Source organism: Candoia aspera, chromosome 6 (assembly GCF_035149785.1).
Source record: "Candoia aspera isolate rCanAsp1 chromosome 6, rCanAsp1.hap2, whole genome shotgun sequence".
Lineage (NCBI taxonomy): Eukaryota > Metazoa > Chordata > Lepidosauria > Squamata > Boidae > Candoia > Candoia aspera.
In genome coordinates, this window is record NC_086158.1 from 47,129,182 (window position 1) to 47,153,630 (window position 24,449).

At 39.7% G+C, this 24,449-nt stretch overlaps 1 protein-coding gene across 4 annotated transcripts in view; it reads left to right on the forward strand.

Moving 5' to 3' along the window:
• The first annotated feature begins 12,812 nt into the window (after positions 1–12,812).
• Positions 12,813–24,449, forward strand: part of LDB1 (LIM domain binding 1) — a 72,239-nt gene continuing 60,602 nt past the window's right edge. For 2 of the 4 annotated variants that reach the window (XM_063307033.1, XM_063307034.1), the window contains exon 1: positions 12,813–13,217. In XM_063307033.1, the coding sequence (XP_063163103.1) occupies positions 13,193–13,217 (25 nt within the window). In that variant the 5' untranslated portion in view covers positions 12,813–13,192. The remainder of the gene's footprint in view (positions 13,218–24,449) is intronic. The other 2 variants (XR_010068197.1, XM_063307031.1) reach the window with 1 other exon arrangement.

Consider the following 24,449-nt stretch of genomic DNA (forward strand, 5'->3'; position numbering starts at 1 on the left):
GGGGGGGGGGGATCTTACATAGATCGCATGATGACAAATCTGCAGGGCATTTCGGGTTTGTAAAAACCCTCCACCTGACGAGGAGGCAATTTTGGTGGCCAAACCTCAGAAAAGACGTAAAAGACTACGTGGCCAACTGCCCCATATGTGCCACCACCAAACGGAAAGGAGGGAAACCCCACAGGCTGCTACAGCCGGTAGCCAGCCCCTCCCGCCCATGGGAAGAAATTTCCATGGATTTCATTGTGGACCTCCCACCCAGCCAAAGAAAAACTGTGATATGGGTGGTAAAAGACTATTTCTCGAAACAGGCACACTTCATCCCGTGCGCAACTATCCCCTCCGCACAACAACTGGCACGTTTGTTCCTGACACACATATACAGGATCCACGGCGCCCCCTACAGGTTGGTGACCAACAGAGGCACACAATTCACGTCAAAGTTTTGGTGGGAATTTTTAAAACTAATCGGAACCAAGCAAGCACTGTCCACTGCGTGGCACCCACACACGGACGGATCTACAGAGATCCTAAACTCAACACTTGAACAGTTCCTGAGGGCATTCATAAATTATCAACAGGACAACTGGGTAGACCTACTACCTTTTGCAGAGGTGGCTTATAATAACGCGGTACACCAGAGCACTGGCCACACTCCATTTAAGGTGGTCTACGGAAGGGATTTTGTACCGATACCGGAATTGCCGCAACCTGAAACCCTGCCCTGCTCACCAGACGATTGGGCAGCACAGCTGGCAACAACCTGGCCAATCATCCAAACGGCCCTAACAGACGCATAAACCACGTACAAAAAATATGCGGACAACCACAGGGCAGAGGCACCGAACTACAAAGTGGGAGATAGGGTCTACCTCTCCACTAAGTTCATAAAGACCTCACAACCCTCGAAGAAATTGGCACCGAAATTCATTGGACCTTTTAAAATCATACAGGTAATCAACCCAGTTACCTTCAAACTGGAACTGCCTTACAATTTGAGACGGGTCCACCCAGTGTTTCACTGTGCACTACTGAAGCCAATGAGCACATCCAAATGGCATACAGAAGAACCTCCGCCCCCACCCATAATGATAGACAACCAACAACATTTTGAAGTAAAAGAAATACTGGACTCAAGACAGCAAAGAGGAACACTACAATACCTCGTGAAATGGAAACATTTTTCACACCCAGAGTGGGTCCAGGCACGACACGTCATGGCTAGACAACTAACAAGACAGTTCCACAAGGCATACCCTGAGAAACCAGCACCATAAGAACATCTTTGGGGGGGCAGCATGTCATGACCTCGTTGCAAGGCACAAAGAGCCTCACAACGTGGATCATGATCATTAAGGAAAAGAGGAAGGAGATAATCAAACCAGGGATTAACACAAGCACCCAAAAGCACCCACACCCATGGACCCATAGGCAGCTGAAAAGAAGGACGTCAGAGGAACAAAGATAAGACGCACCTGGTGCCCCGGAGGACACAACCGTCGCTGGGAGACAAAAGAAGACACCGTGAAAACGCCCAGGCAGTCATCAAGGGTCCCATCAAGAGGGATCGGGTCAAGGAAGGGTGGGGAAGCCCGGGGCAATACAGGAGGGTATAAAAGGGGCACCCCCACACCACCTACCCCGTTCCCGTTTTTCGTTCTCTCAGCTCTCATTCCAATAAACCAGAAATCCTTAATACCCATTAAGTGAGTCTGTGTCTTATTGCGAAGCGAGGCTGGCCCTGACAGTAAGTCAACTAGAGACTAATTTTTATTATGCCATTTCCTGGAAAAATAGGATTAGTCATGAATAGCAAATATTCTTAAGTACCTGTAAAAGTCCATCTCTGTTATAGAAAGAGTCAATATACCAGGCAAAAAGGCTAGATGATGTTGGTAACAAATTGATGAACAGAATCTAAAAATTCAGAAACCAAGAATTCAGAATCTAAAATTAGGAATTTTTGAGTTAAAGGATTGATCATAACTTTGTCAGGGTTCTTTCTGGAAAAATAAAAGAGCTACTTTGCAACAACAGTGAATACAGCAAGTTTTATTATGATTGCACTATAGTACTGTGTTGCAGTTAAATGAATTTTTTATCTTGGAAGCCAGCTGGGGTATGTGTGAAATTCAATGTATTTTCAATAATAATAAAATAAATCTTCCCTCACATTTATTAAGCTATTTTGAATGTAGGGAGAGATCTTTGTATGTCATCTGCTCAGGTAGCTGCTGTTTAGGCTAAGCACCATCAAGTCAGGCTTATTTTCCTGATTCGGTCTCTAGGTGGCACATCTGTGCTTTCCGCCCTGTTGCCCAGGGTTGAAGAGCTGCTGACTGTTCCAAAGGCATTTTGAATATGCACAAAGCCACTTTTAGGGAGTGGAGTACCTTGTAGGAGACCTTGTATGACTGAAATATTAAGAAAAGCCAATTCCATAGTGAACCAGTAATGAAAATCCCATTACAGTAGTCCATGTGTTTGGTTGTCTACTCCCCAGTTAATTTTTGTTGTTGATGATACATCCAAAGCTTCTGTGGACTTTTGACAAGTTTAGGAATTCATTCTGGAGCACATTATATGTGATTTATTTAGCCGCATAAAATTTTCCTGTTTAAAACGTTTCACAATAAAAATTAATGTTTTTTTCCCCTAATGCTGAGAAACAATTAATGAACATGCACAGCTTGTTTTCTAGAGGGGATAGTTCTTTCTACTTATCAGAATGCATTCTGTGGAAGACAGTTTGTGCTCTTCTTAAGACATTTTGTGCTCTTCTCCATTTCTTCTGTCAAACTTCTTAATAGACAGTATCTAATAATTTCAAGTATACCATGCCATACTGGTGGACTGTAAGACACTATGGAAAGGACCATGCTACTAATTTAGTTTTACAACTGGAGAGAAGACAAAGGTGATGATGACAATTAATAATTTTACTTATGCACTACTCCTTTTCCTAAAAGGAAATAAATATCATGTTTTTTTCATTGCCAGACATGAAAATAAGGTAAGTTTGGCCTGGTTTTTCTTTTCCTGACATATCAGCTGAGTTCATGCAATGTAATATGCTAAACCAAAATGTTATTTTTACTTATTGCATAGAAGAGCAATAAGCTCTGGCAAGTTGTTCTTCCTTCCTTCAGAGCTAGAGGTAAGAGATAAAAAATTCACTAACCAAGAATGATTGTGCCCCTGTAGGAATGGGGAGGTAGCAACAACTGAGTATGTGCTACTTCTCTGTCAATATAACTTCATACATTGTCTAGTATCTCTTATATAGGGTAATTTTATAATGATTCTAGTTTTATCTTCATTTTATCCACTTTATTCCTATTCAGGATTGGTTTGCCTATTATATATTTTTATAGTTTTGAGTTTTGAGTTCTGAGTTTTTATATTTTTATTTTATTTTTAGTACCCACTGTGGCAGTTTGGATTGGTTTTGTATGTTTCCCCCTCTTCATCATGTTATACATTTTTTTACTTATGCTGGTCTTTTGCTGTAATAAATTTTAAGTTTCAAATTCAAAAGGTTGTTCTTTTGGAGTTTAGTGTGTTGTGAGAACCCAGCCTGTGCTGCATAAAGACGTTTGCATAACACACTAAGCCAAATCTGGAGCTAATGATAAATGAGCTGCCCATATTTGCTGGATTCCTCCATCTAAACTCATATTCCAATGGGCACTTTCTCAAATAAAAAAAACAAATGTAGAAAAAGATAATAGACATTCAGTGGCATCATTAGGGTTGGACCTGCTGCAGGTGGAATGGGGAGAAGCACAGAACCCCTTCCAAATTCCTCCTTTAAATGTTGCCATTTCACCTCTTGTACTTTCACGTGGAATGGAAATGAGACAGGAACAGTGCAGATAGTGTGCTGGAGCAGTCGCATCTTATATTCAGCTTCTAATAATCTGTCCAGAGGCCTGAAAAGGGAGTTAACCCTCCCCCACTTGGTTCAGATGGCAGACCAGACCTTTGGTGAGCAAATCTATGACAACTGTTGATTACACATTAAAGTTAAAAGTGTGATTCCTTAACCACAATATAACTCATGATCTGGGTTTGGAAAATATAGCCGAACTATGAAGTAACTCAGCAGGTTGTGCAGACCAGCCTAGGTGTTCAATAACATATTTTTATTAATGACTTGGGTGACTAGATTAGTTCTGAAGGAAAATTTAGATGGGAGGTACAAAGAGCAGTTCCCTCGCCACACACCCACACCCACACCTTAATTCCCTGGTGGATGTCACAATCATTCTGGGTGAATTCCCAGAAGTCAGAGGCAGAGGAAAATAAGCTGGTATCTGATAATCTAGAGAAAGCTATCCAGCACGTCAGACAGGAGAAAGTAGTGCAAGAATCTGAACAATAGAACTCGCATTTGGTACACAGTAGTCAGTGGAACTCTTTTATATTGGCTTATTAGCTTTTCTACCATAAAACTCCTTATCGGATGTTTCTGGATTCTTGTGTGCCGTTTAATTGGTTCCAGTTGAGCCTGATGAGAGAAGCCTGACAGTAAGTTCAGAAGTGAGGATTCAGTCACAATTCTTGTTTCCAGTACCTACTCCCCTTCATTGAATTTTAATTAAGACATTTCTGTGGTGGAAAAAGAAAACTGAAGTCAGCATAACCTAACCCAAACATGAATACTTGGGAGAGAATCACAGTGGTCATCTTTGTGAGTAAATTAGTAGTCTTTCTACTACTGTACATAAAAAATAAAAGAGCATTATTTTACAGAGAAACATAGTTGTTGTCTTTCCTCTGGGATGTTAACCAATTTGGAAAGCACAAAATCTGTTTACAAGAGAAAATCTGAGTTGTCCCTCATTTGGGATGCACCAATTTCTTTCATTCAATCATCTGGGTGATTACAAAACTGAAGCCAGTTTATGGACCCCTCAGTGAGATTTTTGGTATGGCCTTCCCCAACCTTATACTTCTATCATCCCTCCCCAGCATGGAAGTACAACTCTCAGAGTTGAAACAATTCCTTTTGTTCTGCCTTCTGAATCTGTGTGAGTATAGACAAGCATCTGCATCACCCCAAACTGTTGTCTAGGTAGCAGAAAGACCAAACTAAGTAATGTTTCTGTGGGTGCCCCACTGTTTTCTATTTATTAATTTGTTTACTTCAAATCATTTTTATTTCAAAGTCAGATGGGACAGGAACCTGGCATGCACTAAATGATGTGTCTGCAAACATATTAACACTTACCTCTCCTCTAGTTCTATTGATATTACAGTTATCATCAGAATTCCTGTGGAATTCCATGCATAGAAGTCAAAAGACCAGACAAAGTCTTAACACAGAAAAGGTAGCTGCTTATCTCAGCATCTGCAGAACACCCTGTAAGAACAACCAGACCTGGGTTGCAAAAATGTGGACACTCTGTAGATAATAGCAAATTAAAGCTGTCTTTGTCTCTGCTACCACCTAGTGGTTATCTGGATTTTTTCAGCCCAGACTATGGAACCCTACTCCCCCATCATTGGGCAAGACAACTGAATTTCAGCATGCTTAACTAAGTGAGGACAGCTTTTTGAAACATCTGTAAAGAAACTGACAAGCCTTCAAAAGGAAAAGAAATCCCTGTAATCTCTGGATGAATAAATCTTGCACCTGTCTTTGGATAAATAAATCCTCTACCTGAGAAATGTATTGGGAAAAGCTAATGCAAACTCCAGTGCAACAATGCTCCCATAGAAAATAAAAAGCATTCCTAGATCCCTGTACTGAAATAGAAGGCTAAGCCCAGAAATCCATCCACATTATTTTAATGAAATGATTTTAACTGTATCTATTGTTTTACTGTTATGTTTTATACTATGCATTTTTAAGTTGTTGTAAACTGTTGAGTGTTTGTACAACAGAATGGTGGGATATACATTTAGCAGTAAATAAAAATAAGGGAAATGAAGAAATGTTTCTGGCTGAGATTCTGACTGCACACATAGCCTACCTTAAAACCTGAATGTATGGCTCTTTGCAGCAGTAATACTGAAAAAAGCACCACTTTAGAAAGGCTATGATATATTCTGAAACTAGCACATTTCAAAAGGTATGAATTGTTTTAAAAGTACAGTATATTAAAATTGAGAATTTACCAACTGCAAATTTCTCCTGTGCTTTCTTCCCAGGTGCTAGTTTCTCAAGATCTTTTTGCCTGCTTTAAAGAAGACACTGAGTAACATATCTGAAAAAGAGGAAATGATTTGCTGCAAGCTTAAGAGCTAACCAACTTTGTGTTGTGCAATGTATGAGACTACTCTATGAGTGTCTACTGATAGACTTGTGCTGACCTCTTGATTAGATCAGATCTAATCAAAGCTGCTAAGGTTCATGACACACCCAGATCTTTTTGATGCAGATCAGCAACATTGCTTTCCACTGATTCCTCCTTGTAGGAATGCAAAGAGAACAAAGACCTGTGTTATTCTACATCTTGCTACATTACCACTTAAGAGCTGGAGATACCAAGGAAATTCATCAAAGTAGTTCTTCAAAAGACCCTGTTCTTTTTAGACTTTAAAGAAAAATCTACATCATTACATTTTCATAGGAAAATCCATGTTCAAAAATCCCACACTAGTATATTCTGCTAACTTGGATCCAGAATGAAGCTAGATTACATTCAGTCCTCTCCCCCATGGCCCAAATGGTGAGTTTCATCATCTGAACTCTATCTAACAGTTAGCTTATTCTTGAAGATCTCCTGCCATCCAAAAGCAGGCAAGAATCCCATGGTCTTTAAATATTTTGTTGTCTATTGAAATGACTACATGCAAGCAGCTTGATAATAACTTTTTTTTCCTGTTGTCCCAGCCAATTCAGTTTGCATTCCCCAAGTTAGGGACAGATTGTAATGGAGAAAATCCATCTATGTGGTCACTAAGAGTTGACAACAACTTGATGATACATAATCAATCAATCAATCAATCAATCAGGTCAGATAACCAGTCAAATGTACCTTACTTAAAGGTAGCTTCTCCCATAGCTTAAAGAAGCTGTACCTTAGGAAACACTGTTCTCTCTCTCTCCCCGCCCCCAGTGTGTCTTTTGTAAACTATTTTATCTTCTATTATTTTTCTTTATGGCTATGTTGACTTATCTCTGCTAAGAAGTTGGTTTTACTAATTTTGAATTCCTGTAAATATGCAACTTTGCTCTCAGCCTAAGGCTTAACATCTAATCAAAAAGCTAGTATCATTCATTCCTTCATCTTTATAAGTTTTGTGTATACTCTGAAACAGAGGAGTCCACTCAAGCAGATAATATGCACATTATTTATTTCATTTGGAACTGTGTATGAAAATTCTTAGCTTCCATTGTTTTCCTATTTTCCCTCCCCTTTTATATCTGAACTGCCTTTTTAACAATACAATCCTATATATGTCTTCTGAGAAATATAAGTTATTGTAGTCAAACTTCTGTGTAAGATTTTGTCTTAAAGGAACTTTGAGACAGCATTTTTTTTCTTGTGTCTCCAATTCATAGTAAATACTCTCTAAACACTTCCTGCTGGGTAAATTTATTATAGAAATGTACCATACATGAGGGGATCTTCTAGCTAGTTATGTTTATAATGAATATAAATAGCGTCCTACTTTGTAAAAGAGAATGGCTTCAATGGTGCATAACTTGACCAAATAATAATATATCAGAGAGATTTTGAACAAAGTTATGTGGAATTTCTGATTTTGGGAAGTTAAGAGTATTTCTAGAGCTTTCTTTGCCATTCTGTTAATTTAACACTTGGATTTTTAATAGTAAAGCAAGATTTTCTGTCTAGTTTGCCAAGATGAGCTCATGCTTGGAAATCTCTTTCATACCACCAATTCCTGCTGAAGGATCTGAGTCCAGTCAGCAGGAACCTTGTGTTCCCTATGGAGCCTCCTTTTTTATGTTTTTATTACAGCAGCTCCTCCCATGACATCTCCTCTGTGATTTCTTTGTCCTTTGCTAAAACTGCTGGAAAATTCCCAACTGGTTTCTTCACCAGACATAGGCACTATGAGACCTTAGCTAATGACATCATCTTTGCCTCTGTGCATTTTCTATAGGTCAGCCATTAAGAACTGTGTGTCAGGTGGAATGGTTTTTCTACTGAGATGCAGAAGACAGTTTCCTGGGTTCCAGGATAAGTTGTAAGTCTATGAAAACATTTCCAGGTTATCTTAAGTATGCTCTAGTTGTTTTTAGCCATTACTCCCATAGGTTCCTTTTCAGTATGGACAATATACTAGCCTGTTGTGTCATCCATTGTTAATGGAAGGGATGGGGGTATTTGGCCCAGCTCTGGAATTACTGTATTTATGTAAGAATCTGCTCTGGTCAGCCATTTAAAAATATATTGATATCCAATAGTGCACCCAAGGCAAAGGGGGCATGCAGCTGACAAAACACTCTAAAAGAAAGAAAAAAATTAAAAGATCCTATGCTGCAGCCTAGTTCTTAAAAGAACTATATAAATCTGTATAAATAGCTAGTTTACCAAGTCTCAGGATTAGTCTGAGGTAATGGTAAAAGATTGGTCAAACAGGCATATCAAAGCACTCATTTTCTTGCTTTTATAAAGTAACCTAAAGAGATAGATATGTTTCTTCATAACAAATGGGAGATTTTTATATTGAGCAATCCTCAAAATATGATACATATTCCTTCTCATGATTTCCATAATCCAGGGAGTCATTAACTGAAACCAGGTGGATTGGCAAAATTGTGGTGAATAATAATAAAAAACATTACTCCACTCTTTAATAACAATATAGAATGTATGTCTCTCCTTTATTATCTGTTTCAGGAAACATGAATGAAACCCATTAAAATGCAATACCTTTGGTTCAACAACTTTTGCATTGGCTGCTAGAAGTGCTGCTAAGTAAGAAATGTGCCCTGAAGGAATCTACCATCATACAGAGGTTCACCCTCAGTTGGACTAAATAATTAATCAAAGCATATCAATTCATTTTTTATGTAAAGTCGAAAACATGAGCCAGAACTATAAAGAGGCATTGTACAAGGTCTCTACTGATATTATTGATAAATAAAAAAAATCCTAGCTATACAATTAGTCAGTAGATAAATAGAAAGAAGAAAACCAACAAACAGCTGATAATATTCATAATATATTTAGGAAAAATATTTAAAAGAGTTAAACTGATTTGGAAAAGACAAAACAAAATATAATGAAATGATTAAAAAGAACCTGTTGATATAATGCTATAATTAGAAGTGGCATAATTAAATGAACACATGTTCATTATTTATCATATATATTCACACACATACTGTACATACAAGAGGAACTTTTCCCTGTGCTCACAATAAATCATAAACTACATGATAGGAATCATTATTTTGATATTGTCATAAAAATGAAAAATGATCTATACCTCCTTTACAGAATAGTAATAGCCAGATATTATTCTCTTACTCTTAGGAAAGTTTGGATCTCAGCAGAGGGAAATATGGAAAATGTGTTACATTTTGAATGCGAAGAAAATTCAGAACAGATAAGAAATGTGATCAAGAATCCAGAAAGACAGATGGAGAAAATGTGAAGGAGTGGCATACAGTGATCCTATAGAGCACAGACATAAGAACTGTGGCCTACAACAACCGTCAGTCACAACCAGTGTGATCATGATGAATGCTGTTGGGAACTATAGTTATTCCAATCTAGAGAAAAAAGTGGATACCAACCCTTCTACTAAGTAGGATTTTTTTTAAAAATCCATTCAATCATGTCCAACTCTCAGAGACTGCCTGGACAGGTCCCTGCAGTTACCTTGGCAAAGTTTTTCAGAAGTGGTTTGCCACTGCCTTCTTCCTAGGGCTGAGAGAGAGTGACTGGCCCAAGGTCACCCAGCTGGCTTCATGCCTAAGGTGGGACTAGAACTCAGAGTTTCCTGGTTTTTAGCCTGATGCCTTAACTACTACACCAAACTGGCTTTTAAAGACAAGATTCCACACTTTTTATATCTGGAAAATATTTTTTTGAAAATAAATTCTTTGTTTTGAAAACTTATATGGGGTTCTTCAATTCCAAGAATATCTTTACAGCAAATGCAATTACCAATTAATGAGGGAGGATTTGGTCTTCCAAATCTGGAGCTATATCATCTTGCTTACCTATTGTCAAGTATTAAATACTGGAAGCCAACAATTGGTGGTATTTTTCCAATTTGGGCAACTTTAGAATATAGATATATAGCACCTTTGGTTGGATGGACAGTATTAGGATCTAAATACACTAAAACTCTAATATCTCTGGAAATAATTTCATCAGTTAGAAAGCTATGGAATATAATGTCTAATAAAAAATGATTTGACCCTTTTTCCCATGCCAAATTGACTTTATGGGGAAACTCAACTTTAAAAATTGGTAAAAAGATGGTGATAGGGAAAAATTCCATGGAAGTGGGGATATTGACTTAGGACCAACTGATAGATGATGAAGATGAATTTTTAATATACTCTGTGTTAAGAGATAAGTATCATCTATCAGATGTAACCCAATGGTTTTTTTTTTAATCGTATGGCATAGCAGTTCGGTGTTCATGCTGCTTTTTCCTGCTGGGAAATCCTTGTGAGGCCCAGCAGCCAGATGTGTAGACTATTTAGCCATGACAAGTCACGTTGCCCAGGGAGGAGGCTAGTCTACATTGCACTGAGTTGGGCTGAGAAGGTAACTGCCCCAAGGTCAGCCAGCTGGCTTTCATGCCTAAGGCGGGGCCAGAACTCACAGACTCCTGGTTTCTAGCCCAGAACCTTAACCACTAGACAAAACTGGCTCTCAAACCAATGGTAATATTTACAGTTACAACATTTGTTAACAGCATTGTTTGGATCAGCATTTTCAGCTTCTGAGATACCTGAGATACTAGAACAACTTGTTAAATCCTTTAAAACTAAAAAACCTACTATTAGTTTTTAGATATTTGTTATCAATAAATCAATTTCATATGCACATGTCAAGAAATGGGTGGAATAAAGAATTAGAGGTTTTTGTATTGTCTAGACAACAGGAGAGTGTTTTAACTTCTGTAGCAAGCGTGTCAATGGACCTCAAATTATGACTTATACAACAAAAAATAATATTTAGAATTTATTGGACTCCATTATGTTTTTATAGAACAGGATTGTCAAAAACAGAATTTTGTTGAAGATGTAATAAGGACAATGCTTCTTTAAAACATATGCTTCTACAATATCCTATATTTACCAAGTTTTGGGAGAAAGTACTGGATTATATAAATATGATTATGTGACAAAAGCTAAAATTTTCAAAGGATAATATTCTTTTGAACAATATACCTAGTACATGTAACTTGACAACCAGACAATGTAAATGGATTCTCTGTGCCCGTACTATGGCCAAACGACTGATACTGCAGCATTGGAAAGAAATGTATGGCCCCATTTATCCAATGGATTGAAGACCTGACTGCACTTGCTATACTTATGAGTGGATTGCCTATAGATATAGGCTTTGTATGGACAAGTATAATGAAATATAGGATTCATTTATACAAAATACAGTAGGTTAAAAAAACATGATAGTCATATAAATCTATTAGAAATATATACATATTTGAATAATATTTGCATTAGGTAAGTATATATAGAATTGTAATTGTTTATTGTTATAATGACATATTAACATTTTTTCTTTGCTGTATTTCACTTTTTCATTAAAGCACTTTTTGTTTTTTTTCTTTTCTTCTTTTTGCAATTAAAAATTATATATATATATATATATATGACAAGATTCCACACTTAAAAGTTGAGGGAAGAGCTATTTAGGTTGAATATTATACTGCTGGAACAATTACGCTGAAATATGTGTATTAGGTATTTTTTTTTCATTTGTTGCAAATCATCTAACTTGGATCTGAGATCTATTTACAGTAATCTGGATTGAGTAGTAGAAAATACAAGGATACAGCCTTTCCCTGCAAAGTTTTACCTTATTTGTAGATTAAATCAGAGATAAATTTAAGGTACATTTGGATCTGACAGATCTCAGAATGATTTCTAATAGATTGGAGAATTCTTAATCACTGAAAATATCTTAACTGCACAGCAATAACCTTCCCTGCCACCCTCCAAATTGTACTGTTGGCCAGGAATCAGATTTTTTCTGGAGCAGCAGTGTGAGCCTTAGTCAGTTCTGGAGTGTTTGTGTGTGTATGGCCCGTCTTTTTGCACTTGGCTTCACTTAGGGCTCTAGTTCGTAACAAAGCAGATCTCACTAACCTAAAGTCTGCTCATCCCTGGAAAGCAGCGTTTACAGGCAATCTGGAGGAACCTTCACTTCGTCCTTTCCAACAGTGAAATACTCAGGATATAGCCCAGGAAGACAAATGGGTTGGCAAAGCGTGAACTCAACGGAAATGGGAAAGGCTGATCTAGTTAAAGAGGCGATTTGGATTTTTTAAAAGTACTACCTCGGTGAAAAAGAAGTGACAGGATTTGTTTTGGCTCTATTTTTACTTACGCGGCTTAATCCAAAGCACAATTCGCGCCTAAAAAAACAACCTGCGCACATGTGAAGCGTATGTTGTGCCTCTGCATGCAAACATGCCTGCACGTCTGCAAACGTGTCAGCACATGTCTTTTTCTGAGCGCACACACATATGCAAGCGCGCGCCTTACCTCCCTTCCGTTCCGTTCCCTTCCCGCCCCGCCCTTCGCGCGAGCCCGCCGAGGGTGGCTACTGTGGCAGAGATTGGTGTGTTTTTCTCCATCTGCGTCACATGGCTGCCCCTCCCCCCTCTCTCCTCGCCCTTCCCTTCCCTTCCCTATCGCGGCTCGCCACTCAGCTCAGGTCACTTTGACAAGCTCGCGCTTCAGCTCTTCTTCCTCCTCCTCCACCGTGCAATTAGCATATTAATTAGCCCAGGGATCGGAGTCGGAGTCGGTCGGAGCGTAGCTTAGTCTCGCGCGCAGCCAGGCCAACGCAGCCCAGCCCAGCCCTGGACTCGCCGACGAGCACAGGGAGAGAGAGATCGAGCCGCCCTACTTGCTGTGGCTGCTGTGTTTCCCGGCGGGGAGGCCCCGCACTCGGGGGCGGCCTTGCCCAACGACTGGGATCTCTCTCAGAGCAGCGGATGCCAGGACCCGCCGAGCGGGCACGTCGCACCTTTGCTGCGCCAGGTCGGGCATGTGAAGATGTCAGTAGGCTGTGCATGCCCAGGTGAGTCTAGGCGCGCGGGGAAAGCGAAGGGCTGGGGCGTACATCCTTCTTGGAGTCCAGGGACTCTCCTTCCTCTTGCCCCTGCCCGGGCCCCTCCGCAGTTGAGAACAGTCAGTCGGAAAACAACCTCGTAGCAATCTCCGTTCTTCCCGGAAAAGGCAAGGGAGAAAGAAAAGGGATTTGGGAATTTGGATTTCCCGAACAAGCGTGGGGCGCGGGAATTCGGTTTTCTGGCGGCGGGGAGCAGCCTGGTATCGGTTTGGGGCTAGGGCGCGCGCGCCTGTGTTGTTGATCTCCTTGCTTGCCATTAACTGTTGGTATCAGTTGGGAAAGAAGTCTGGGGTTCCTGAGGGGTTCCCGGAGGGAAGGGGAATGTCCGTCGAAGTTACTCTTGATGGAGAAAAATCTCCGGGAGAAGGAAACGGGAACTGGACTATTAGAATATGCTGCTGGGAATCGGGAGAGGGGCTGGGCTAGGGTAGTTCTATCCATGTTACAAAAATAGTTAAGAGAGGGAACTGTCCTCAGTGGATCCTGTTCTCTAGGGCTTCCCTGCAGGGCAGAGGGTTAGCCAGGAGTGTTTGTCTTCACAGTAGAAGGATGCAGCTGTGCTGAGATGGGTTTTCCAAGTGATCTGGCCTCTCCTTCTTGGTGGAGTTTGAAATCTGAAACATCTCTTTGGTTTAGGATCATTGAATGCCCGTTATGCAAGGCATGCTGGTTCTCAAGGATGTGGTTATTGGGTTTACTCTGCTTATGTCAGGGCAAGCTTGGCTCCCTCATGGAGGAGGAGCTGTGGGAATGGACAGTTTTTTGGGCTGGTGGCTTGGCCTTTTTAGCCTGGGAGGAAGGTGATGATAAAGTCTGTTTATGTGGAGGATGGACAGGCATCCTCCACTCTTCTCTAAGAAGCTATTGAACCTGCACAGTTTTTAAACAGGAGTGGTTGGCATAGATACTGACTCTTCACTGCTGAATAGGTTATACAATACTCACCTCTTTCACATGAAACTTATAGATGACAGAGGAAATGTTCCACTACTAGGTTAAAAAAAAGTCAGCATTTCTCTTGAGTCAAGCTTGACTCCTGGTGACTTCATGGATATGTCTTGGTTCGCTTGGTAACAGTGCGGAAGTGTTCTGTTGTTGCCTTCTTCTCAGTGGAGCCTACATCCCTGCTATTTCCTGGTAATTTCCCATCCAAGTATCATCCAGGGCTAACATTGCTTAGCTTTCTGAGATCATCCAAGGCAGTTAGATACTGACATTATACTGACATTTCTTCCACTGTCCCATAGCTTTGTTCCGGAGCTTTTGGAATACTAGTCTTTGGATGACCTTAGCTGTAGAATATAAAACCAAGAATGAACTATCCCACCTGTGTTTCCTAGAGGGCATATAAATGTAGAGGAGGTTGAATTTAGGATGAGATATGTTCTAAAGTTGGGAAATGCCAAAATTGGGAAATGTAATTCAGGGATTAGCTGACTTCCTTAGATACAGGACTGTTTCAGCTTCCCCACCTGAAATAAATGAACCGTGCAGAGTACAAGGGTAGGTTAGGCTCTTTTCACCTCATATATTTGGGCACCTTTTCACTGCAGGCAGCAGTGGTGATCTCCTCTAGTTTGACAGAGGTGTGGTTTCTCTCTGTGAGAGTTCATGCAGTTCTTGCAAAGCATTCAATCCATGCTGAGATTCTGCATGCTGTGGAACAACCAGGTAATCCCCAAGTTCTCTCTCTTGGTGCATCCTGTTCTTTGGTACAGATATAGGTAAATTCCTTCAATATATACAGGGCAGCACAGCCATTCCTCCCTCCCAGGGTGCAAGAACTGCATGCCTGCTCTGATGCTGGATATTTGAGTGGCTAACCATTCTGTTCCGCCATTGCCCCCTACCTGTTGTCTGGCTGAATCTATTTTCCCAGCTTGTAGCAATCCCTGCTTCTGAACAAGCCCTTTCCTTTCCTTTCCTGCTTCCCTTCCCCCACCACCACTACCACCACTACCTCCTCCTCCTCCTCCTCCTGCATCTCCCGCTGGAAGCTGCCAGAGCGGCTGCTGCTTCCTCAAGCAGAAAGTCACGTGCTCTCCCTCCAAAGCCAGGCCAAACATTTAAAGCACCAGGCACAGCATGGGTTTCTCCCCCCTCCCCCTCTTCCTTTCACACTTCTCCAGATTTCACCTCTCTCTCTGCCTACCTTGCCCATTGATTGAAATGGGGGCTGGCAGGATGGCTCATGTTCATGGAACCTGCATCCTGCTTCAAGTCTGCAGCTTGGGCATACCTGATTTCTCTGAGGGAATTTCACATTCAAACTTGCTCATTGAGCTTGAGGTTAATTCTTGCTACATCTGTAGCTAAATGCTCACAAATGTATGTGCAGGATAATGCCATTTTTGCTATTTTGCTTTTCAGGCTGAGCCTTGCTGTGTGTGTGTGTGTGAAAGAGAAAGAGATGCAACAAGGATTTTATTAAATCTCACCTTCCTGCCATCTTGCATTTGAAACAAATGCTGTGTTGTCACCATGTCATGTCCCAAATTATGATATAATCATGTTTATAGAAAAGGTATTATTGTCCTGGGATTCAGAGGGTCTCTCAGGAGAATCAAATCAGCCTGCTAAATGAATATGGGACACAATTTTCAAAAATTGTGAATGAGAAGTAAACTGCTGGGTCTATATGTCTGTGTATGTAATTTTTTTCTTGTTGAAATTGAAGATTTCCCCATGATTTTGCTCCTGGAGTTCATGACAGACTGTTTATTGGAATGAAGAACAAACAAGCTCCGGTTCTGGCTTTCTGCCAGCTAGAAACATTTAATGAACCTCTCATGTGGCTGCTCTTCTGGGGAGGGGGGTACATTAACTTGGAGGAGTTTCCAGCTGTGGGTGTCTGCTTTAAAGAGGAAGCAGTGGCATTTGTAAGTTATAACAAAAGAGCTGCCTCCATTGGCCATTTCTACATATGGTGTAGCTCTGTGTTTCTTCCATTCTCCAAAGGATAAGGCAAGGCTAGTTCCTCACCATCATTCTTTAGAGTGAAGAAAAATGTCTGATCCTAATGTTTGCTCTGTACGAAACCTTTCACTTGTCTTTTGCTTTATAGTTCTCCAGTTTCCCAAATTCAGATTTTTAAAAAAGTTTTTGATTTTAAAAAGGACAAAAATGGCGAAAGTGCATGGTGGAGAAGGGGAGTATAATGACTGAAGCTGGTGCTTGGCATGCTATCCCTTTATCACAGTTCAGTCAGTGTCATCCCATGTGCCGAGCTGCATGATGAAGATTTTCATGCAGTCAGGAGGCTGTAAGAATTTCTACAATTGAGCACAAGTAACTTCAGTTCAAGGATGTTGTCATGGATGGTGTCCTGTAAAACCATTTTAATAAGATTGCAATGAGGCAGAGAAGAAAATCTGCTTGGAAAAGGATCAAAATGTTTAGATTTGTGAATGGTTTCTGCTTCCATGTTTGTAATATGACAGACTGACTAATAAATTTGAGTTCATTGTATATCACATGGTTATGTGCTGAAACTGTTTTCTAAATGTATTCATTGATCTATAAGCACCTGTACTATGATATTGTTTGCTTGATTATCTGCTTCTCTAAACATTAGTAGACAACAGTGTTTCTCAGCCTTGGCAACTTGAAGATGTGTGGGCTTTGGCTCCCAGAATTCCCCAGCTAGCATGGGGAATTCTGGGAGTTGGCTGGCTGGGGAATTCTGGGAGTTGAAGTCCACACATCTTCAAGTTGCCAAGGCTGAGAAATACTTACAAGATGTAAGCTTGTCTGCTGAGAGCAATAATAGGATATGGGAATGTCTGCCTTGATGTAAAGGGATAACCCTTGAGAATACTTCCAACTTAATAAATCTGTAGATCTGTAAAGATCTTGACATGCAAGTTTCAGAGTGCCTTTGAATTTTCTTCCTCAAAAATTCCCTCTCAGGCACAATCAAGTAAAGGCTTTGGGTTGGTCAGACCTTGTAATTCTGGCCTTTGTCTGACAGGGAACCTTTTTTTTAAAAAAAACTGAAGGTCTGCCTTGGGGCAGCTGCAAAAAAATATATTCTAGCTTTTTCTCAGTGTGCTGCTGAGGATATTTTATTTATAATTTATTTATCAAATTTGTATAGCCGCCCATCTCACAGAAAAGCAACTCTGGGCGGCTTACAACAATCCAATAAAACAACACATGCATAAACAATCAGTATAAAAAATATCCAGTTAGAATTGGGCTACAAGAGCTTTCTCACTAGCCTCTCTTAATGTAAAGGTGTTAGATATTACTGAGAATTCAGATGACCTTCCTCCCAAAGCTTTTCTTGTATTTTCACCATTCCTCTCTCCATGTTTATTAAGAATTAACATGGCCCTTTATGGAGGGTGGGGTGGTGGTGGATTGCAATACATTTGGAAATAAAAGTCGTAAAGGGTGGAATGGCAAAGAGATACTGTATTACCTTATTTCGCAAAAAAACCCATGGTGTTATGAAACCATTCCTTTTTGTATGTAATTGCCCAGCATTACTTGTTTGCATTTTCTTTATTGGCACGGAATGCAATGCTGTTATCTGTTATTTGTTCTACAGTGTCATTGTTGTTGCATTACTTGTGGTATATATTTTTTCATGCATACTCAAACATGGGTGTACAAAAATACATTTAAAATGTATTTAAAAACTCATATTTGCCTAGCTTTGTTAAAATAGATGGGTATGAATACCTGAGGCTGCTCACCTGTCATGTACCACTCACTTTCACTATTCCCCTGAGGATACAGATTGCAAGATTAGTAGCTCAGTGTTAAGTTTAGTATGGAATCAGAGTGATAAATATATTTTCAAATTACTGAGGAAGAGTAATGCCTCCATTGCACTATTGTGTCCCAATGTGGAAGCGTTCTGGATTATTTTAGTCCTTTATCCTGACTTTACTATCTCAGACAGAAAGCATAACTAGGAGGCATTGCATTTTAAAAATGAATTGCCAGCTGTCATATTGGAAATTATAGCTGGAATCCTTCCCTTTCAAGTCCCCCCACTTTCATAAACCAGGGTTACTGCTGCCAAATACTCTATCACTCACTTTAGATGAGACATCACAGCAGAAAATGAGGACCAAGTATCTTAGGCTATCTGATCCAGTGGTTGTATTTTCTGAAGGAAATGCCAATTTTAAATTATTGTAAATATTACCTCTGAATTGCTTTTTGTTCAGAGTTGTCAATATGGATAAGGCAAGAGCTAAACTAAAAGTGATGCATCCTTTTTCTCGTAGAATTTAAACCATATTTGAACAAATGAGGGAGAGATTGTCCATAGAGATACTTGATTCAGCAGGATAGGAGCAAGGGCTTCAGTAAGTGTCTGTGTAGAGCAGCCTTTCTCAACTTTTTGAACCTGGAGGAACCCTTGAAATATTTTTCAGGCCTCAGGGAGCCCCTGCACATTCAGGCTCAAATATAGGCCAGTAGTTACAAAATTATTATATTTGTTTCATGTGTAGGCCTGTATATATACATTAACAGTGTTCTTAAAGAATGAAACTTCTTTAACGTGAAGTTGCCTGAATTTGAAATAATTTTTTAAATAAATTGTGATCTCCCAGAGAACCCCTATGACCTCTTGCGGAACCCTAGGGTTCCATGGAACCCTGGTTGAGAAACCCTGGTATAGAGCTTAGAAATTCTACTATTACCTCTAGAACAGTGATAGGCAAATAGGAGCTCTCCAGCTTTTTGTGGCTAGAGTACCTACAGTTCTTTGCCATTATTCATGCTAACTAGAGATGACTGTAGCTTAAGTCCAAAATATTTGGAGGCCAACCACATTGCTTACTCCTCTCCAGAAATCTATTTAAGATATTCTTTGGTTTCTGAATTTTCAGCAGAATCTTTCCCCTCAGTTGTAAAGACCAGAAGCTGAAGTTTGTTTTAAAGGAAATTGAGATTCCCAGTCTGAAGATGATGCAGTGTGAATAAGAACAATTTTCTCCTTCAGTAAGTAACAGACACAAGTCCTGAAATATAACAGTAATTCTTCTGACTTCATTTCCTTTTGGATCAGAAACCAATCTTAAAAAGAAATACTAGCATTGTTTATTAGGCTATGTAACCGTTGAAATACCCAAGTGATCTAGTGCAGATATAGTCCCAAAGTTCTGAGTGCTAGTTCTTGAGACTATTATAAACTATATAAGGATAATTTTTGCTGATGCCACTAGGCACGTTCAAAATAAGGACCAGGAGGCTGTTACCTGCTTCTGACTTCAACAGGAGTTCTAGCAAATAAATGATATTGTGTAGTTTATCATAGACTCCATTATTTGCAATAAATGGGTTAGGAAACTACTTTTCTCTTGGAGCTACTAACCAATGATACAGGAATGTCAAATAGAAATGAGGGGAAGCACACAGTGAGACAGATCTTTGATGGTGGCTTATAAATGAGGAATATAGAATTTAAAATGGAAGAGTACAAAGAGTGTTCTCTGACTAGATTAATGTTTTTCAATGGACATCTGTACAAACACTAACTTCACTTAGGTTGTTTGACAGGGAGGGATGAAACCATATACGTTTCCCAATGAAGCGATCCATCCATTTTAATAGCACGTTTGCAGCCATGACCTGGCTAACTTTTCATGTTATGCAGCTAAAATTGTTCACTGATTCTAATTAATCAAACTGCATGGTTCATACAGTACACTGAATGATAAACTAATCAGATTGGCTTAGTTTGCACAGCATACTGAACCACAAACTAGCCAATCACATTTTAGCCTACTATATTGTGTGAACCCCACCACCATTAGGATGTTTGTGTGATTTGTGAGAGAAGCACGTGAACTTAATTTGGACTTTGTGGGAAATGCTGCTAGAAACTGGGGAACTCTGCTAAGCAAATGCTGATATTGTTGTTCCAGTTTCTCCCAGCAGTGGAGATAACAGGGTGCTTGGCAAACCAAGGGGAAGGAGATTTCTTATTATCCAAGCCACAGGATGGCAGTAGATGCTGTTAGGAACTGTTGCCCAGGAAAAGAGAACTTCAGCATAGGACTGTTGCTGCCTGTGATGGCCTGATAGTTTGGAAAAGCAGTAGAATGAGAATGGAGACAGTAGGTGATGAAAAGAGGCAGGAGTAGTAAATATCCACTGGTGATGCTTGTTGGGAGATGAGGGAGCTATATTGGCCATGCGTGCAGCTTTTGCTGCGTATGTTCAGAACTGGAGCAGGAGTTAATTGGGAGCTGTCACATGCTGGGTGCATGTGAGACCCTGCCAACCAGACTGCAGCAACTCGCTGTACTCTGCCGCTTGGCTGCCTAGGGGATTCACCAGCCAATCAACTCCAAGAAAAATACAAAGGAGCCTCCTTGCTGCCAGCCTGGGGCACACTCAGCACCGCCTGGGCATGCATCAGTCTTGGGAATAGAGAGGTGATAGGCAAGGCTGGGGCGGGGGACTGCAGGAGGCAGGAAGCACTTCCTACTGGGGCAGGCTAAAGCTGCAGCAAACTGGAATTCCCCTTTACCATCCAGCTGGCTCTTTTGCAGTCACTCACACATTGCTTTCTACTGAAAGAAGCTATTTCTAAACAAACTCTCAGGTCCCATCTCAACCTAACCAGCTGTCTTACATATTTGAGAAGAACTTTCCTAAGCTGGCCTCCCCTCAGGAGCCATATCTGCAAAGATAAACTGACCTCTGAAAACCTGCGCTGGAGCAGTTGGAAGAAGCAATTGCAGTAGAAAAATGACAAGGGATGAAAGGGACTAAAAAACTGAACTCTGAAGGAGCTTTGCTAGCCCAGGTTTTAAGTTTAAGTTATATTTCCTGGTGGAGGTTGGAGGGCTAAGGAAGAGATGCAAGCAATAACGGGAAGCTAAACCAATTTTGGGCTTAAGTACCTGGCATAACACTAGATAAAATAAGAAGACCTTACAGCTTCTTTTAACTGCATGAGAACAAGTCATTGCTCACATCACACTACACTGAAGTTACGTTTTACTGTTCTTTTTTATTTGGGATACAACGGTTGGCTCACATATGGGACAAAACCGTACAACTAAGATGAACGGGCAGCTTTCCCAGGATTGGAGGCTGCAACTTGCTTCCCCAATCAGCATGAAGGTCAAAGTTGATGTCACCGGTAAGGACAGTACCCCCTTTTTAGTGTAAGGGGAATTAAGGGTAGGAATAGAAGCAGGAGTGTCTGCAAGACAAATTGCTCCCTCTTCTGCTTTAAAAACCTTCCTAGATGTCAGGTGTGGCCAAAATCACTGCTAGATTTTTGCAATGCCATTTTGGACTCTTTGGAGGCACTGGCAGATGGGAATAAGAGTGGAAATTGAAACAGTTTGCCTTCTAGAGGCTTTTTGTTCCCATTTCAACACCTTTATAAGAAACAAACATTGTGCTGCTGAAAATCAGCCATTTTGCCACTTCTATTCCAACTCCTTTCTAAGTTTGTCAATCTCTCTTTTGAACGTGATCCCCAAAATTGTTGCCTTCATCTAAGGAGTATAATTTTTTCCCTCAGCATCCATAGTTTCTTTATGTGTTTTTTAGACTTTCTGACCAGGAATTTTTAATTCCCACTAACTGGTAATCTAGAACAATGGAATACGTTTCTTTATTTTATTTTTGTATATCCTGCACTTTATGTATTTTACATTTCTTTGTCACCTAATTCATTCTGACTGTACAGTGTTTACATTCTTTCTAAAACTGCCACAAAGTCTCACTGTGCAGTTATATTTTAGGGAAGCAAGTGCACATGAAATATTGTAATACAAGGTAATTCACGTTTCCATTGCAGTATCACCAACCACCAGACCAGGATCTTGATTAGGATGTGATAGTTATCTAGCTGATTAGAACAGTGCAATCCATAGAGTTCAAAGGCAGAATAAATTTAAGATGTTTGACTCTTCCTGATTTAGGACCCTCATAGTGGACTTTAACGTGGTGGGAGGGAATCTCAGCTTGCAGAATTGATTGCAATTCCATTCTAAATGTTATTCCTTCACCTACTAGAATATTTTCAAATATTTTCTTGCATCTCAAATATTGCAGAGCTTTACTCACTACTGAACTTTTTCATTGACTGAAATTTTGCAACAGGCCTGATGATAGAGGATATAAGATTCTTGTTTTGTGCAATTTTAGCCTTTAGCTGTTAGTGGTCAAGTATGTTAGTGGGAATTATACACTACTGTATGTTTCTGTTTCTTTCCAAAATATGCTCTGAAGTCATATTTCTATGAAGTGGTATTTGTCATGCAGTCATTCTGGCTAAAGAGTTGTCACAAATTTTATTGGCCCTCATTTCTATTCAGAGAATAGAATTTCTGTTATCAGTTAGGTATCTGACATATGTATATCTTTGTGAGTTGGGGATACCATGGGATATGTCTCATCTTAATGAAATAAATTTTAAATTTATTTATTTATTTTATTTATTTATCAAATTTGTCACCACCCTTCTCCTCCGACTGGAGGGACTCTGGGTGGTTTACAATACAGAATAAATATACAATAAAATTCTAATAAATATACAATAAAATTCTAATAAAATCCCATTAAAACTAAAACTAAAACAATTTCTTAACTACCCCAAATTGCCAGAGAAATTAAGGAAAATGGGTAAAGACAGCTATCTCAGTGTTACTGAGTAAAGAAAGAAGAAAGAAATCTGAACTTGGCATAAAATCTAGAATTGAGTGCTGAGCTTGGATTCTCTTGCATCCATATTTACATTGTGAAACTGGAAGATTACTTAACACATCTTGAGTATTTTTTACAGATACGTAAGTAAAAGACTGTGTTTAGGCCATAATCATTATATTTGCACTGCTTAGGCACGCTCTCATTCTGATAACTGTGGCTGCAAAATGCAAATAAAAATGGCCTACTTAACAGAAATGTAGTTGTCCTACCCCAAAACATTCTACACAAATAATAGTGACAGCTGCTTCTCCTTGGTTTGGAGCAGTTAAGAGCTCTAAAAATTTTAAATATTTTCCCTTTTTCTAGTTCTGTATGATGAACAAGGAAGTTCTTTTCGGCTGTTTACTCTGTGGGAAAGAGAAGACTATTCTAATATTGCCTGCCTACACAGAGGTTTCTAACAGATTTTTAAAACATTCTCTCAGCTGTGCAGTTTTTCCATGATTGGATCTGAAACAGTGGAAGTTATGTTTAAATGATGGTGGTGTCTCATGAAGCTATTTCCATGGACCTTTTCTATTCTGTGAGACACACACACACGTGCACACACAACATACATAGCAGTCACATATTCACTTCCTTGGGAATAAGCCCCATTTAGTTCAATCAATCTTATTTTAAGTCATCATGTTTAAGATTGTGTTTTTAAAGGTAGCTGTCAGCAGCATGGAATCAGTCTGAATAAGTGGCTTTCACATGGCTAGAAAAATATTTGAAGGGCACCACAGATCAAGAGGAAAAATAAAGGTGTCTCAGTGTGTTCTGTCCTGTTACACCAGGAGTACCATAGAAGTATAACTGACTTCTGTTAGAAGCATTTATTGTATTTCTGTTCCACCTCTCAGCCTTATTTGGCATTAGCATTCTGTAGAATGGACCTTAGCAAAAGTTCTCACTGAAATTTAAAGGTATGTTTTCCTCTACTATTCAGAGAGGAAATAGGCTCATTAACAATGCTGCTCCCCCAATCCCAATTTCCCTTCACAAATATATCTAACTTGCAAGGAGAATACCCTTGAACCCCTCATCTTGACATCTACTGGTCCAAGAACTATACAGGATCCAAGGCAGCAGAACCTCTATTTGGTATTTAGAGTAGAATGGGTAAACAGTAGACAAGTAACAGTCAAAAGTTTAAAAATCCAGGTGAGCAACTAAAGCAAGCTTCAAGAACACCAGCATGATGAGGGCTGCAACAGCCCTGATACTTAAATAGGTAACCTGTTTTCCTCAGGAGCAAGGCTCTTATGGGGAAAAGAAGTAAATAGTTTCAATATATATTGTAATATTGAGCATAGAAACTGTGTTGGCTTGAACTACAACTATTACATTGAAGGGTACTATGGGCCAGAACATTTTATGGCAGTCCCCTAACCCAATGCCCTTCAGGTCTGCTGGATTGTGATTCCCATCAAGCCCAACCAGCAAAGTTTTCCATTTTTAGAATATTTTCTTGCTGGATTTTTTCCATTTCACCTTAAAAGTATT